This window comes from Armigeres subalbatus, unplaced genomic scaffold (genome assembly GCF_024139115.2).
Source record: "Armigeres subalbatus isolate Guangzhou_Male unplaced genomic scaffold, GZ_Asu_2 Contig555, whole genome shotgun sequence".
In the NCBI taxonomy this organism is placed as follows: Eukaryota; Metazoa; Arthropoda; class Insecta; order Diptera; family Culicidae; genus Armigeres; species Armigeres subalbatus.
In genome coordinates, this window is record NW_026943320.1 from 39,997 (window position 1) to 54,539 (window position 14,543).

Below are 14,543 nucleotides of genomic sequence, written 5' to 3' on the forward strand. Positions count from 1 at the left end.
TTTATTGTGCTCAGAAGAGTCCACCTGGGGCTTAGGTGAAACAGTCAAGTAAACAGTTGAAACTCGATGGTCAACTGTGATGAAAAGAAGAACAAGTGTCAAAACAAGAGAAAAGAAGCAGCGTCTTTGCAGGTCTCGTCTCAGCCTAAAATCAAGCTGGTATCTCAAGCATATCACATCGTTATATTGCTGCATGTTTGAGCGTTTAATTTTGATAAAATATAGAAAACAAAAGTGTGCATAAAAATTCCCTCGCCATAACAAAAAGGTGGTAGAGAATAATTAACCACAGACAAACAGACATAACACATTAAACATTCACTCATCAAATTAATCGTCGTTCAAACACCAACGGCATCTAATAATTTCAGTTAGTTGGGCAAATTACGAACCAGATGGCGGTAGTGAGCAAACGTCAAACTCGAGCAAAGCGCAAAGCGCGCCACGAGTGATCGATTGGCCAACTAATGATTATTTGAATTGACCAGTAAATCAGTGAACGATGGAAATTTGTCGAGTGTTATGTCTGTTTGTCTGTGAATTAACACTGTTGTTTACAGTTTAGAATCAAATCCAGATGTCGCACATGTTGGGGTAGGGATTCAGTGCTCCGCCTTCTCCCCCTGGTCGTCCAGTCGAACAAAAGTTCATTTGCACGGATAAAAATGAAAAAGCTAAATAGCTTATTATTTATTCATGAAAAACTTTTACAGATTTTAATGTTTCAAATGCTTATAAATTAATATTTCCAAATGATTTGTCAGAATATAAGCTTCTATTTGCTTTTCAAATATTCATTTTTAATCTTGTGACTTGGTGAACAGATTTCGCTTTGAAAATGGCAGCTGCCAATATTATTTTCACTATGTTATACGGATATTAGCCGTCATTTAAAAACGTTTTTAAAAGTGAATGCTGCTGCTACTCGTGGTAATCAACGCATTTGACCATCGTAATAGTGAATATTTCGCAGACAACGGGAATTTCGGGAAACTGTTTCGCATATTTTATTTTGTTCCACTTGGTACATTGAGGTGAGATTTTTCTCTCGCTGTTTTTTATCGAAATACTGATCAGTTTATTTATTCTACAGATATCAATTGATTCACTTTTCAGACCCCGCTAAGCAATCAACAAAATAATGGCGAACACCACATCGTGCGGCACAAGGCGAGGCACGAGGTGCGGCAATGGAATTGTTTCGTTCGTGCATTCGAAAGAGCGCGAAAATAAGATTTTCGCCAGAAAGTTTGCGGATAATCGCGCTTCGGTCACGAACCGTCGTCCTTCTGTTTAATTCGTGGAAAAGCCGTGGAAAAACGTGGAAAAACCAAAAATTTAATTGGTAACAGTTTTGATTAGGCATAAATAAATTATGAATATGTGAAACACCCTCATGCTACTTTTTAATGTTGAAACCGATGTTGACACGTCTTTGTTTCGTGAAGAGAAAATCTTTTGACCGAAAAAATAAGTTGATCTCTATTAGATAAAAAAGGTATAATCATTCCAAGGATTAAACTAAAAATATTCATTCATAGATTTTTGCAGAATTATGCAAAGCAATGAGTGGATAGATCGAATATGCTTTTAGATTAGAATTTAATCTTTTTAGCTTTTTTATTTTTATCTGTTATCGCGTTCATTACACTGAGCCAATTTTTGCGATCGATGTTATATGGTAGTCATATAATTTTGCACTATTAGATATTCATATAACATCTATCACAGACTGAAAAAGTTTGATACAAGTTACAGTTAAACCTCCATGAGTCGATGTTCTATGACTCGATATCGACTCATGGAAGCAAATTATGCCATATTAAAACATATTTTCTGGGCTACTGTGATGGTCCCTACAAACAGCTTCCCAAGAATTTCCTATTCCACATCTCGATATTTCCAAGAGTCGATGGTCCCTTCAATATCGACCCATGGAGGTTTGACTGTATATAAAGCATATAATCAAACATTTTGAACACCACGTTTATGTTATGTGCTCTTTATATAACATTTATGCATGATTTTAGTACTAGAAGATTATTGGTTAATAATATGAAAAATAACATTGAACATATGAGCAATTATATGCAAACCTAATAAGTTTCAATGAAAATCCATACGCAATTGATTTGAATACTATATAGTCATTGACGAATACATAGACGGAGTGGTGGCCATTTTTCGGGCACCACTATATACCCTGGGGAGTGACGGATTACAATTATTACAATCACTCGACCATTGAGAAGCCCTCAATTCAAATCACGTCAGTTTGACAACAGTTGTCATTTCCATTTTGTTTACCTCCTGTTTCTGATTCAAAAATCAATTCGGCATCAACATTTTCGAAAGGGCGGAACTGACAATTTGTAAACAAATCTAGTTTTCATTGTAATTAGATATAAAACATCAAAATTAATAATCTAAATCAATATGTTTCATAAAAATATCTAATACTACACGCAAAAAACAAAAACTATTTTGATAAATATTTTGAACTTTATATTTAAAACGTGCTCTATTTTCTTCAAAAAGAAAGTATTTTTTTACAGTGAAAGTTATCTTTTTATTTTAAAAGTGTTTTTCTTCAAGTTAAGCTGTAAATTTAAAACGCGTTTCTTTCAGTGCAGCAAATGATGAAATTGTCAAATCCGCAAACACAAAGTCACAAAGTCGATTTGCTGGGTGTGTGTCGCATTAGTCGCGGTTGACAGAAAAGAAAATTTGTTTTCTGTTTTGCTGGTCCTGCTGGTCGCTGATATGCTGATGGTAGCAAAATTAATTTGATCGAATTTGTTTACTGTTCCCGCCATCGTTATAATCGGAAGGTACGTTTTAGTTTTATATCTACAAGTTTTTACGCGAGGCTCTCAAAAATGCTCACACGAATAAACCCAGGCAAAATAAATAATGTATTTCTGTTTTCATTTTTCTCTGATTAGATATGTCGTCTCGACGGAGCTTATTTCCGGCTCGTTTGCTTCGCTGCAAAGTCAAGGTATTCCGGTGCCGACCAATCGATTGGAACAGGGAAAAACTCAAAACAAGGTAGTCACAGGTGAAAAACCTTGTTCACGCAGTGAAAAGGAAAATTGTAATATATTAATTCTAATATGCTTGTTTTTATTGTGTTTTCAGAGCGGAACGGTTGATGGCGGATGAGAAGGCCAGTTGGTCAGCAGTGAGCCAAACGTATTCACAAAAGATGTACTAAGTAAATAAGCCTACAACTCAAGGTACGTCTCCGGGCAGTTCCCAGCCACAGCAAATATTGACCTATGAGCTTAAATTTCTAAATATTTAATTTATTCTTCGGACAGATAAAAACGACGAATAAAATGGAATACCCGAGAGAATGCCTGGTTTAGCAGATGCCAACAGCTTCACCGTTTCCCGATAAAACTACCCTGGTATCCATGTATTTTTATTAAACAGTGTTTAAATCTTGATTGAAATAAACAAGTAAACTAAAATCGATATTAAATAAAACATGTTTCAAAAAAGAATTGACTTGATTAAATGAAATGAAAAATTTTAAAGTAAAATAAAATGTGCCAAAATTTTGGTTTTAAGAGGGGAAAACAACTTTTATTTTGAACAGTGTAACAATTTCGGTTCGACAGTTCTACAGTTTCATTTCTAAAAGTTTAAACTTTTAATTTTGGAACGGGTGATTAACTTTGAAACGCTTTGAAAACAAAAGTTGATCAACTTTTGCACTGAACATATGAGACTCTCTACGAAAAAGAACCAACGCAACTTTTTAAATTTACCAATGGTTTTTTTAATTTTAATAGTGTTTTTTCTTTCTGTGTATATCCTCACTACGATTGAATAACATGTTATTCGCGCTTTGGTGTTATTCGGCCAATAACATGTTTTTCGAAGGTAATATTCCCATACATTTCTGACAGCCGAATAACACCTTTGAATAACATGATATTGCGAATAACATGATCGAATTTGCTGCTCGACTGAAGGCCGAAGACCTTGCGCATTTGCTTGAAGTCAGGTAAAATGTCATTTCGCGTGTCCAATTGGATTTTGCGGAATGTCATTTATGATTTCCTAACATTTTTCAAGTTTACAATTTTTTATTGAATAATTCACTAAATTTAATGAATAATTCTCGCTTAACTTCTCAAAAGGACATAAGTAACATTTTTTTCATGAATTAATTTGAGTAGTGCAATCAAAGCTTTCATATTGGTCTGTTGATTGCGCTATTCAAATTAATTCATGAAAAAATGTTACTTAGGACCTTTTGAAAAGTTAAGCGAGAATTATGTCAATCAATTATTGATTGTAGACTCCGTGATCAAAAGACAGTGCGGGGCTCGCGTACACTTCGTTTTTGGAAACTAAGGCCTGGTTATTCTACCATTTCTCCTACAAATACGCTATGCAGCAGGGTAAGTTCAGGTTATGATTTTCAACTTTGGAAATAATGTCTTTGTTTATGCTAGATGTGCTGAGTCCCAATTGGCTATCGCAGAAACAACGAGTAGCAGCAGCGATTTCTCCACTACCGGCTGAGAGGATTATGGAGATTCAACTGCGCAGGAAGCAGGACAAAGTCCGAAGGATGGAGACCAAATTGAGACTGGCGCAAGAGGTATACGAGCGGTATGAACAACAAACGCAGAATACGGCCTACTACGACGATAGTTCGAGTTCGAGTACGGCTGCCACGATGAAAACAACAAATGGAAGGTTTACGTGGCGCCAAGGAACGATATTTCAGGTGACATGGTGGTTTGGTCGTTTCGAGTAATATAGATCCGTTGATCAGTCAGTGGAACTGAAGGGCTTCAGGTATGTACAAAATCTTTTATTTATACATAGGGGGAAAGACGGCTTTGGCAGGTTTTGTTCTATTATTGGCAGGGGGGTTTTTGTCGACCAAATTTTATGAAATTTGGCCACAATATTCTTCGATATGCAAAGAATGTTTAGGCCAAATTTGAGCCTAGTCAGTCATAAAAAACTCCCCTGCCAATAATAGAACAAAACCTGCCAAAGCCGTCATTCCCCCTATATTTATATATAGCAATCTGATTTGTTTTATAGAATCGAATTGATTAATTTCTTTGAACTGAACTTTTCTTATGTTTTATTTTAATGAAATTATGGAGGATGTTGAAAATCTTCTCTGTTGTTATTACATCACCCAGAGGGACATTGCCTTCTCACAGCTTTATGTTGATGAAGCACTTTCTTAAGTGTTAACTCAACTGCAAGGTTCCAAGGCACTTTAGTACATTGATTCTCATGTGACTAAGCGAGTCAAAACAATTTCCGAAAGGAACACTTTTGCGATTCCTAGAGATTCCTGAGTTTCGAAAAAAAGTCCCACGGAATCCAAAGAGAACTGAAAGAGAAACTGAATCCTTCTGTGATTCCAAACGAAATCCTTCTACGATTTATAACGGAATCTTCCTGCTATTTCGAATCGATCCCTCCTGTGATTCCGAATGGACGGAATGCTGAAACGGAATACTTTACTTACTTATGTGTACTGTACACCCCAAGTGGTGCAAGTGAAAGATCTCCACCCGGATAAAAATATGATTAGAATATTATAAATTTTACTGTTACATCACCATGTAAAACATAGAAATTACCATTGAATGTAATGGAATTTTAACAACTAAATCACCTCAGAGACAATTGTTTTCCACGATTAAATGAATGGTAAATGGGACTTTGCAATAAAAAAGGGGGGTTGTTATGTATCTTTACAATAAAAAAATCGAAAAAATTTCATACAAAATTCAGAGCAAAACAATTGATTTAACGGTTCTTCAATGGGATGATTTCGAAGCCCAAAACAATAGAAAACAATGTGGAAGTACAATGGGATTTTAAATAAATTTCACTTCTATCTCGACTTCAATATTACAATAAAAATACAATTTAATGTTGTACAATTTATTTTATTGGTACTATTTCAATTTAGTTTTAAATTTTATTTGTAATCAGTAAATTTAAATTTTGTTTCATTTTTAATATATTTTTAAGATAATTCTACTTCAATTTTAATTAAATTCAATTCAGCTTTAATTTAATTTCAATTTGATTTTAAATTAATTTCAATTTAATGCAATTTAAATTTATTTGAAATTTAGAAAAAAAAAATTTTAATACAATTTTATTTTTGTTTCAAAATGATTTCAATTTGATTTTAGAAGGGTGCTTGGTGGCCTTGTGTCACTGCTTCTGCCTCATAAGCAGGAGATTAAGGGTTTGATCCCTGGCCCTTTCCAATTTCCTATTAGATAATGTCATTAATCATATAACTCATTCTCTTTGCAAATCAAATTCTCATTGCTAGCAAGTATGATTCTAAATATAGAATTGTTATAAAAAGCTGCCTGTTACTTAGTAGCAGTAAATAAAATGTAAAAATAGATTGGTATTCATTTGTACCCGCATACGAATGCTATATACGGTCGCTATGCTCGTGCAGGCCTCATACAAGTAAGAATGTGTGAGGTTGATGTGCGGGTAGCGATGGTATGGTAGACGTGTGCGTGGTATTAGAATCAATAGCCTTCCAATTCTAATTGTAAAAATGAATCCATTAGAATTCACTTTAATACTTTCTCATTAGTCTAGTACTTCTAATTCTCATTCATATATTCCCTATCCCATAGATCGCATTATTTACTAAAGTGAATCCAGATAATATATCCCTTCATACTAACACAATATCCTATCCTAAGACTATCGTGGAGATGCAGAGTATACTCGGTCTCTAGTAGCAACGAGAGTTGAACTAATAATCCTTCCTTCCCTTGATGACCGTAAGGACGTGGCCGGCGCCGTAATTGACTTAGTAAAAATGCATTGAATTTCCGAAATTTGCACATTGAGAATGATAGCTAAACCCAAGCTCCATTCAATTGGTTCCCTGTGCAATTTCGCAAGTTCTAGTCAATCACGGAGTAGCAACTACGAATTGTACGGTTATCCTGCTCATGCTCATGCTCATGCTCAAAATGATTTCAATTTGATTTTAGTTCATTCATTTCTCATAAACGGGATTCATAAACGTAGATTTCAGTCGCCAATGATGCAAACGGCTATACTCACTGAAGCCGCTGTAACTAATGCTGCTCGCATATTTTTCCTGTGGAAGACGTAAATTATAAGATCATGTCAGGTTTCTTAAAAAAAGTATAAGCCGAGAAGAAAAACAAAAGTTACCTGTTTGATTTTTTATTGTATCCCGTTGGTGATATAGCTCGATGATAGTCGCCGAACGATATTGAATCATCAGTGATGGTGGCATGCAGCAGTGTTTTATCATTTATTCAATTTCTGAAAAGGAACAAGGATACATGTTAATAAAAAATCTACGAACTGTATCGGTGGTGTAAATCAAGGGACCCCTTCCTGAAGGTCTTTCACTTAAAAAACAATAATGCTACTATAGGCACATACATTCCAAAACTTATACTTTTCATTAACTTATGAATGTTATTGCTTTTTGGTATGGGATCATTCATCAGATGGCATAATGAATTGGTGTATTGATATTTTCGAATAGGTTGATGCTTATAAGGTTTTAATTTAAAGGTTGTTTTCTTTACGTGTTGAAAGATTTATCCCACATCAAAATGATCCGGTATCATGATGATAACACTATAGATACCTTGATAGATACTCACCACGGTACAGCGGGAAATGATCGGCCGTTGCTTGCTCGCAGAATCAGTATTGTCAACGTAGCATCAACTTAGAATTCGGAAGTCGGGACTTCCGAACCGAACTTTCTTCCGAAATTTTATCTGTCAAACTAATTTTTGCATTGTTTAGCGCATCTTTAGGTGAATCCAGCGCACTACTTCCGAAGTTGGGAGAAAATCCTTATCTGGATCTGTATCTGGAGAAAATCCAACTTCGATATAAAAAGCGTACTAACTTTGTACCGCATAGACGATTATATAAGAAACACTTCGTTTACTTCGTCTTCTCACTAATCACAAACAAAATTGTACACGCTCATCTAAATCCAGGCATTCTCCAAGTAAAATTAAAAGTGAAAGATTTTGTTCCTTTGAATTTTTAAATTTAAATTGATCAGAACATGAATATTTCAAGACCTGCAATTAAAACATATATTTGAAAATCGGTAGAACGTTTTTTCATGTAATAATGAAAGTTATTGTTATTTTATTGTTTTCAATTGTTATTCCATCAACATAATGAATCTATGAAATATTCTAAAATTATATTTTATTTTCTTTAAAACGGATTATTTTAACACCGAGATGGAATACTTTTATAATTTGTTTAATTTTTGGATGAGCAATATAAAACATAAGCGAACAACTAAAATATTATAGAATGTATCGGTCACATTTAAAATGTATTGTACTTTTAAAGTAAGTACAATAAAGGATTTTTACAACCGTGAAAAATTTACAATAAAAAGTACAATAGATTGTATTATTTACCATACAACCAAATGTATTCCAATGGATCATACCATACAAGGAACTGTAAATTTCTATCCGGGCATTCAGAGTGATGTCTAGCTGTTGCCTTAATTTATTGCCAAGTTAGGATTCGGTCGACTTCTTTTATTTCTTTGTGGAGGTTTCGCCGCAAAGAGCCTCTGGAGTCTGCCCATTGACGAATACATAGACGGAGGGGTGGCCATTTTTCCGGGCACCACTATATACCCCTGGGGAGTGACGGATTACAATTATTACAATCACTCGACCATTGAGGAGCCCTCAATTCGAACCACGTCAGTTTGACAACAGTTGTCATTTTCATTTTGTTTACCTCTGATATGTTTTTGGCTACGATCAGAGTAAATGAAATACGGGCAATCCGACCGGCAAACGAACAACCAAGGCAATTGCACATTTTACGTGGCGTTCACCGATAAGGAGCATTGAAGATGCCGCCGAGATCCCAGTAAAGAACGGAAACTACTATCTACTACTATTCTGGAAAAAAAAACTATCTGCCTCGGTGCGGTTTCAAAACGTGCTATCGAATGAATGACCAAATTTCTCATCGATGAAGCTCATTTTGTTTTTCCGGTTGGGGACATGATTTTTCAGGCTGATTATGAAACACTTTCGGTGCTTCGAGAACAATTTCCTACGGTAAGTTTTCTTGAAAAGGAGATTTCATCACAAAATATTATAATTCACAAATAAATATTTATTTCAATATTTCAGATCCCTGTCGTGACACGGCTAATAATGTTTCAGAAGTGACGTAGTAAAACAGCTTAAAATGAAAAGTATTACGAAGGTGTTCCTTACTGAATCCGAAACCATCCAGATCTGATTCGACCATGCTGGTATGCCAGACGTAGGAGTCGCATGGTCAACTATTGCGAGAATTTCGGGACTGTCATCGAAAGCAACAACTAGAATACTTCGCCGAACATTTTTTCCCCTTTTTTTGCACGAGAGCAATGCAGGCAAAATCGTTTCATAGTGTCCTGTTTGCCGCAAAGCGATTACACAACTTTTGATAAAGCAATCGATTTACATTCCTACCCGTCTAGTAGAAGTGTTCAGAGGAAGCGAACAACAGAAAATAATCGATACAAATAATAAAATCAAAATAATCACAGTGATCAAATATGAAGTTAACAAATTTTGATATTTTGAAACCCTATTGAGTAAATGAGTGATTTATTGAAATTTGTTACCCGTTTTGGGCGATTGAGTGACTTAAGCCAGGTTTAAGCATATGGGTAAGCACCGCTTAAGAGTTAAGCGGAAGTGAAGAAATTGGCCCTTAGTGATTTAGGTATCCAATGATTCAGTGATTAGGTGGATGTGTGATTAACTGATTGATCAATTCATTGATAATGTAAATGAGTGTTAACCGTTCCATATGTTTTTCTGTTTTTCCCTCGCGTGCCGCACAGCATCAACTTTTTCGGTTGTTCTTTTTTTATTTATTATTTTTTATTTATTATATTCCGAAGCTTTTTATTATAGCCTTTTAATGTTTTAATGCATTGATTCATGTCCACCTTCTTGCTTCAGTGTATCTTATCTTGATTCTGTCAAAACGAGTAGAAAAAATACATTCTGATAAACGTAACATTTTTTTTCTTTTTCATAAAATTTGTGAAGTTTCAAGTATTTACTCGAGCCACTGAAGACCTGCTGAAGACGGATTACTGTTAACCAATCTAAAAGTGACAGTTTTTAATGGAAATAGGACATAACTTTGCTGTCATATAATTTATCCCACACGACACCATACCATTTCTGCCCTTCCGGCCCCTCCTTATATTATAATATAAGCTTTCTCGCGAGAAGAAATCCTATAGGACCTATATAATGCTATACCGGCGTTGAAGCATTTCTGTAGCTCGAGGTGAGTGCGGTTTATTTACAATGATTGATTAAACAGTGCCGAATAAACAGCGAATATTACAATTTAGGACCCAAAGATACACCGCCACCGAGTTGGATTGGAACCTACGGAGAACGGATTCAAAAGTGTCACCGGTAGAAAGCGGAGCAGTATACAACCTGTCCTATAGGATATGTTTTAAGGAGTATGAACATAAACCTTCTGCGTAATCTTGGCGGAGGACTAGCTGAAACTTTTCTGGTGGAAATGAGCGCTCTGGTGGGAGAACAACGAAGGAGGAGGCTTCGACTGATTGAAGGATCATAGTAGACAGACACAGTTGCGACCGGAAATATGACGATAGGTGAGATAATGAGCAGGAGCACAGTCATGAAAAGAATCGTTATCGTCAACACAGAATATGTTCTCGTATCGCGAATACAGAACCACAATCGAAATGAATCATGACCACGAGGTTAAGGAAGGCATTCTGAAGCTCCATGAAGGCAAGATTAAAATCAAGGTAACCACTGGACGATTTCCCAGACTACATTGGCGGTTTACCGGACCATCAGGCGCAAACCAGAGATGGAAAAGAGGAAAAGTATCACCCGCACGAAATTCAATGTCGGCAACCGGTCTGAAAATTAGAGGTACCGCTGTGAGATGTAAATAAAAGTGGCGTACTAGTGCAATTTACAATTATAACTAATTCAGAAGTACATTTTAATGGCAAAGGTAAATGTTTTTGTTGTAATCTACACATATCTTACTGAACTTTGAGCTTTGTAACTTATACCTGTTTACACAGTAATGCACTGTGAGGGTTATGAATCGAACACCATTCAATCCATTTGTATAACATATGTGGCAACCCAAAATAGTCCATAACCCACAAAATCCCATTAAAAATGTCTGCACCAGACGAGATTCTAAATGTAGCATGTGCTAGCTTGTTTCTGCATTGTTTGCCGAACCAAATAAAAAACTTTATTTTGAACTATGGAACAGAATAGCCCGATGTTGTGGGCTTCGTGCGGTTAGCGTCGTCTAGTATCATGTGCTATGGAGTGTGGTAAGGAGAAAACTGTTCGTAAAGCGTGTTTTTTTTCCAGAACCTCGAATATTCAAAAATATTCAAAGAATTTATGTTTATGATGTTCAGATTAACTTTCAAAAAAATGTAATGTAATATATTGGGGGATTCTCCAAATTCCAAGAATCTTCAAATTTTTATAGATTCTCTCATAATCAAAGTAATGCTACCCGAAATTCATTTTTGGAACAGATATTTATTATCGAGTATGCATATAAATTCCCCTCATATTGTTTTGATAGTTTACTAATTCTTAATTGTTATGTTCTTAGTTTCTGAAGGTATCGATGATGTACAAACTTTCATGGACTTAGAATGATATCGATTATTCCAGCTGAGATTGAAGACCAAATTAATTAAAGCAATTCAACGTATCCAAACTGATATTTCGAATGGGCCTGCAATTGAAGAATACATTGTAGAGCAACTGGATGATTTAGAAAACGAAAATGAAAGAAGTGGTGACATCGGAGGAAGAAATACTGAAGATGACCAGGACACTGATGACGATTGTTCTGATGCTACTGACGAAAATCCGTACCATGGTATTCGGCTTGAGAAGGTGGGATTATTTGTTCAGAGATAAGATTTGCAATATGATCCAACTTTTATGTACTTCTAGGAAATTAACATCAATCGCGTCTTAACTCGTACTGAACAGGGGAAGCAAATAATGGAATGTTTGAAGCAAGGCATCCGACCTAATGAGAAGCTTATGAATCAAATCAAGCACGTGTTGTGCGAATATTGCCTTGCTTCAAACATTCCATTTTTTGCTTCCCCTGTTCAGTACGAGTAAAGACGCGATTGATGTTAATATATATATATATATATATATATATATATATATATATATATATATATATATATATATATATATATATATATATATATATATATATATATATATATATATATATATATATATGTTTTCGTAGGATTACGAAGAAAAGGTTTTAAAAAACTAAACTACCAGTTACAAGGCTAACAACAGAATGAATGAATTCTCTTTATTGTTCCGTATTTATTAACTCTAGCACTTCGTTATCACTACTATTCTCCTAACATCATTATCTATGCAGCAAGTCGTTGTCGTCTTGTGCCGGGTAGGCATCCGGTTAGTTGAACTCAGAAGCGTGGGCGTGCACTTCTTATACTTATCTCTTATGCTGTGCACTGGTCCTTTGCCTTCTTGGAAAACATGTTGTCTCGTGTTCTCAACGTTCTTCCGTTGATCGGCTTATCTGCTTATGCTCTGTGAATTGAGGGTGTTGTGATGTTGCGCCTCCTATGCTACCCGTGCTGTAACTCGTTATCTGGATACATCTGGTTATTGGTGCCAAGTGGTGAAAAGGGCAATCTTATTTGTAACTTATATATATATAGACTGCGAATATTGATTGTTAATTAGAATTATGTATTTTTTAGTCGTCCATCAGCATTCCAAAAGAACCTAATAGCATTGTCTCTAGTCGAAACTTATCCGATTTTGCGTTCAAGTAACAATGATGTACCTCAAGCATTGTGGTTTCATCAGCATGCAAGAGGGCTCCATAGACATTCTGGAAGACTGCACTATCATCTTGAATACCTTATTCGCAAATCAGCAAATCAGGTGTTTTTGAAAATAACCAAGTTACGTAATTAATGGATCTTTTTCTCTAGATAAATAAACTCCACAGCGGTTATTGTAGCCGCATATATATTTTTACGTTTTAAATAGCCAATGTTAATTCATAAGTGTTTTGATTTTAGATTGGCGAAATGAAGTTCATCTGCCCCACACCAAAAATATATATAGAGTCACGTCAGTCAGTCACGCGCGCAGAGTTGTGGGTAAAGACTTTAAAGATCGAGATCGAGTCCACCAAGCTGGAGAGTTTAACAAATATCTACTCGAGTTTCCGGTATCCACTTGCTTCGATGGTCAATTGGTAATATATTTAATGACAGGTGGCTTAGGCAGGTTTTACTTTTCGAAGTTCTATTTTGAGCATAATGTTCTGATATATTTTTGAAATGAACTGCCAAAACCCCAATTACTCGTACGTAAACAATACATATTAAAGTAATCTCATTTTAAACAGCTCAAGCTTGACTTCCAAAAGCTCTACCCCGACCCTCCAGAATTCTGGGTCAAATTTGAAAATTTACAAACCAAGGTGTTGCGGACATATCCATCTATGCTGAAGCATGTTCAAAACGGTGACAAAATTTTTCGTTTTCATAATGGCAAATTGTTGGAAATCAACACATTATCGACGACGGGAGAAAAATTTCTCAGTACCCTGAATTGAAGAGCAAATATTAATTAAAATGGATCATGAATTGAATGTGAAATTGAAATTCGCCTAAAAGTGGCTCAGTAGATGTATTTGAAAAAAATCAAATATATTTTGTTTGTGTTTTTTTGAAAGAACGGAAAATCAAATTTTTAGAAATAATGACTGATTTGTCATATTTACTGACAATTTCGTTGAAAATAATTACTGAGTATTTCAATAAAACAGTGAAAACAACAAGAATAAATTTACCGAAAAAGTCAGTAAGTTTGATATATTGTTAACTGATTTTTTCGGTGATTATTGACAGTTTTGAGGCTTCATGATTTACAGGATTCTCGGTATTAATGATTATTACTGAGAAAAGTCAGCTGTTCAAAAACCCAGTAAAAATTTACCGACCTCGGTAATCAAATTTAACTGTGTACACTGAGGAAATTATCCGTATACCTGTTATGCGGGAAACCACATAATTTTTTTTGCAATTAACCTTCACAAATATATATTATGTTTGCAAAACATAGAAAACATTAGACTCAGAACAAATAAATTGTATGTGTAGATATTATTGAATTGTATATGACCGCAAATAAAATTTATGTGTGATATTTATAACTATCATTATGAAGCAGATTATATTATTTATGCGTTTTATCAATTAATACTCATGTATCACGAACATATATTTTAGTTCTGAGCCAAATGTGAGAATGGGAAGAATCAGGGAAGAATGAGGGAAGAACCATCTGGCAGCGCCCCATACCTTCTGACTTTTTATTACTCGTACATTTCAACCAAATGTCTTAATTTATTGTACAAAA

At 35.1% G+C, this 14,543-nt stretch overlaps 2 protein-coding genes and 1 long non-coding RNA gene across 8 annotated transcripts in view; all 3 read left to right on the plus strand.

The window, feature by feature from the left end:
- Window positions 1–2,693: 2,693 nt before the first annotated feature.
- On the plus strand, window positions 2,694–3,575 carry LOC134204374 (uncharacterized). Its single transcript, XR_009977859.1, has 4 exons — window positions 2,694–2,831; window positions 2,946–3,051; window positions 3,142–3,239; window positions 3,324–3,575. It is a non-coding gene; the product is annotated as an uncharacterized LOC134204374 (long non-coding RNA).
- A 686-nt stretch (window positions 3,576–4,261) lies between these two features.
- LOC134204370 (uncharacterized) overlaps window positions 4,262–14,543 on the plus strand; it is a 56,217-nt gene continuing 45,935 nt past the window's right edge. For 4 of the 6 annotated variants that reach the window (XR_009977854.1, XR_009977851.1, XR_009977853.1 and 1 more), the window contains exons 1-2: window positions 4,281–4,415; window positions 4,470–4,818. Coding sequence is in view for 1 of the 6 variants with exons in the window: in XM_062679192.1 (XP_062535176.1) it covers window positions 4,406–4,415; window positions 4,470–4,777 (318 nt within the window). In the remaining 5 variants the exon portion in view is untranslated. Of the gene's footprint in view, window positions 4,416–4,469; window positions 4,819–10,118; window positions 10,366–10,432; window positions 10,596–14,543 lie in introns of those variants that run through there. The other 2 variants (XR_009977852.1, XM_062679192.1) reach the window with 2 other exon arrangements.
- Window positions 4,406–13,283, plus strand: LOC134204375 (uncharacterized). Its single transcript, XM_062679194.1, has 6 exons — window positions 4,406–4,415; window positions 4,470–4,716; window positions 10,789–10,867; window positions 11,775–12,002; window positions 12,063–12,194; window positions 12,852–13,283. The coding sequence occupies exons 1-6, from the start codon at window positions 4,406–4,408 to the stop codon at window positions 13,086–13,088; spliced, it is 933 nt and encodes a 310-aa protein (XP_062535178.1). The 3' UTR covers window positions 13,089–13,283.

What these genes read in the sequence shown, in the direction of transcription:
- LOC134204375 (XM_062679194.1), top strand. An exon ending in ATGAAAACAACAAATGGAAG is followed by an intron (nt 4,717 to 10,788) that starts GTTTACGTGGCG and finishes TCGCGAATACAG; the next exon opens with AACCACAATCGAAATGAATC. An exon ending in TGTTGTGCGAATATTGCCTT is followed by an intron (nt 12,195 to 12,851) that starts GCTTCAAACATT and finishes ATTGTTAATTAG; the next exon opens with AATTATGTATTTTTTAGTCG.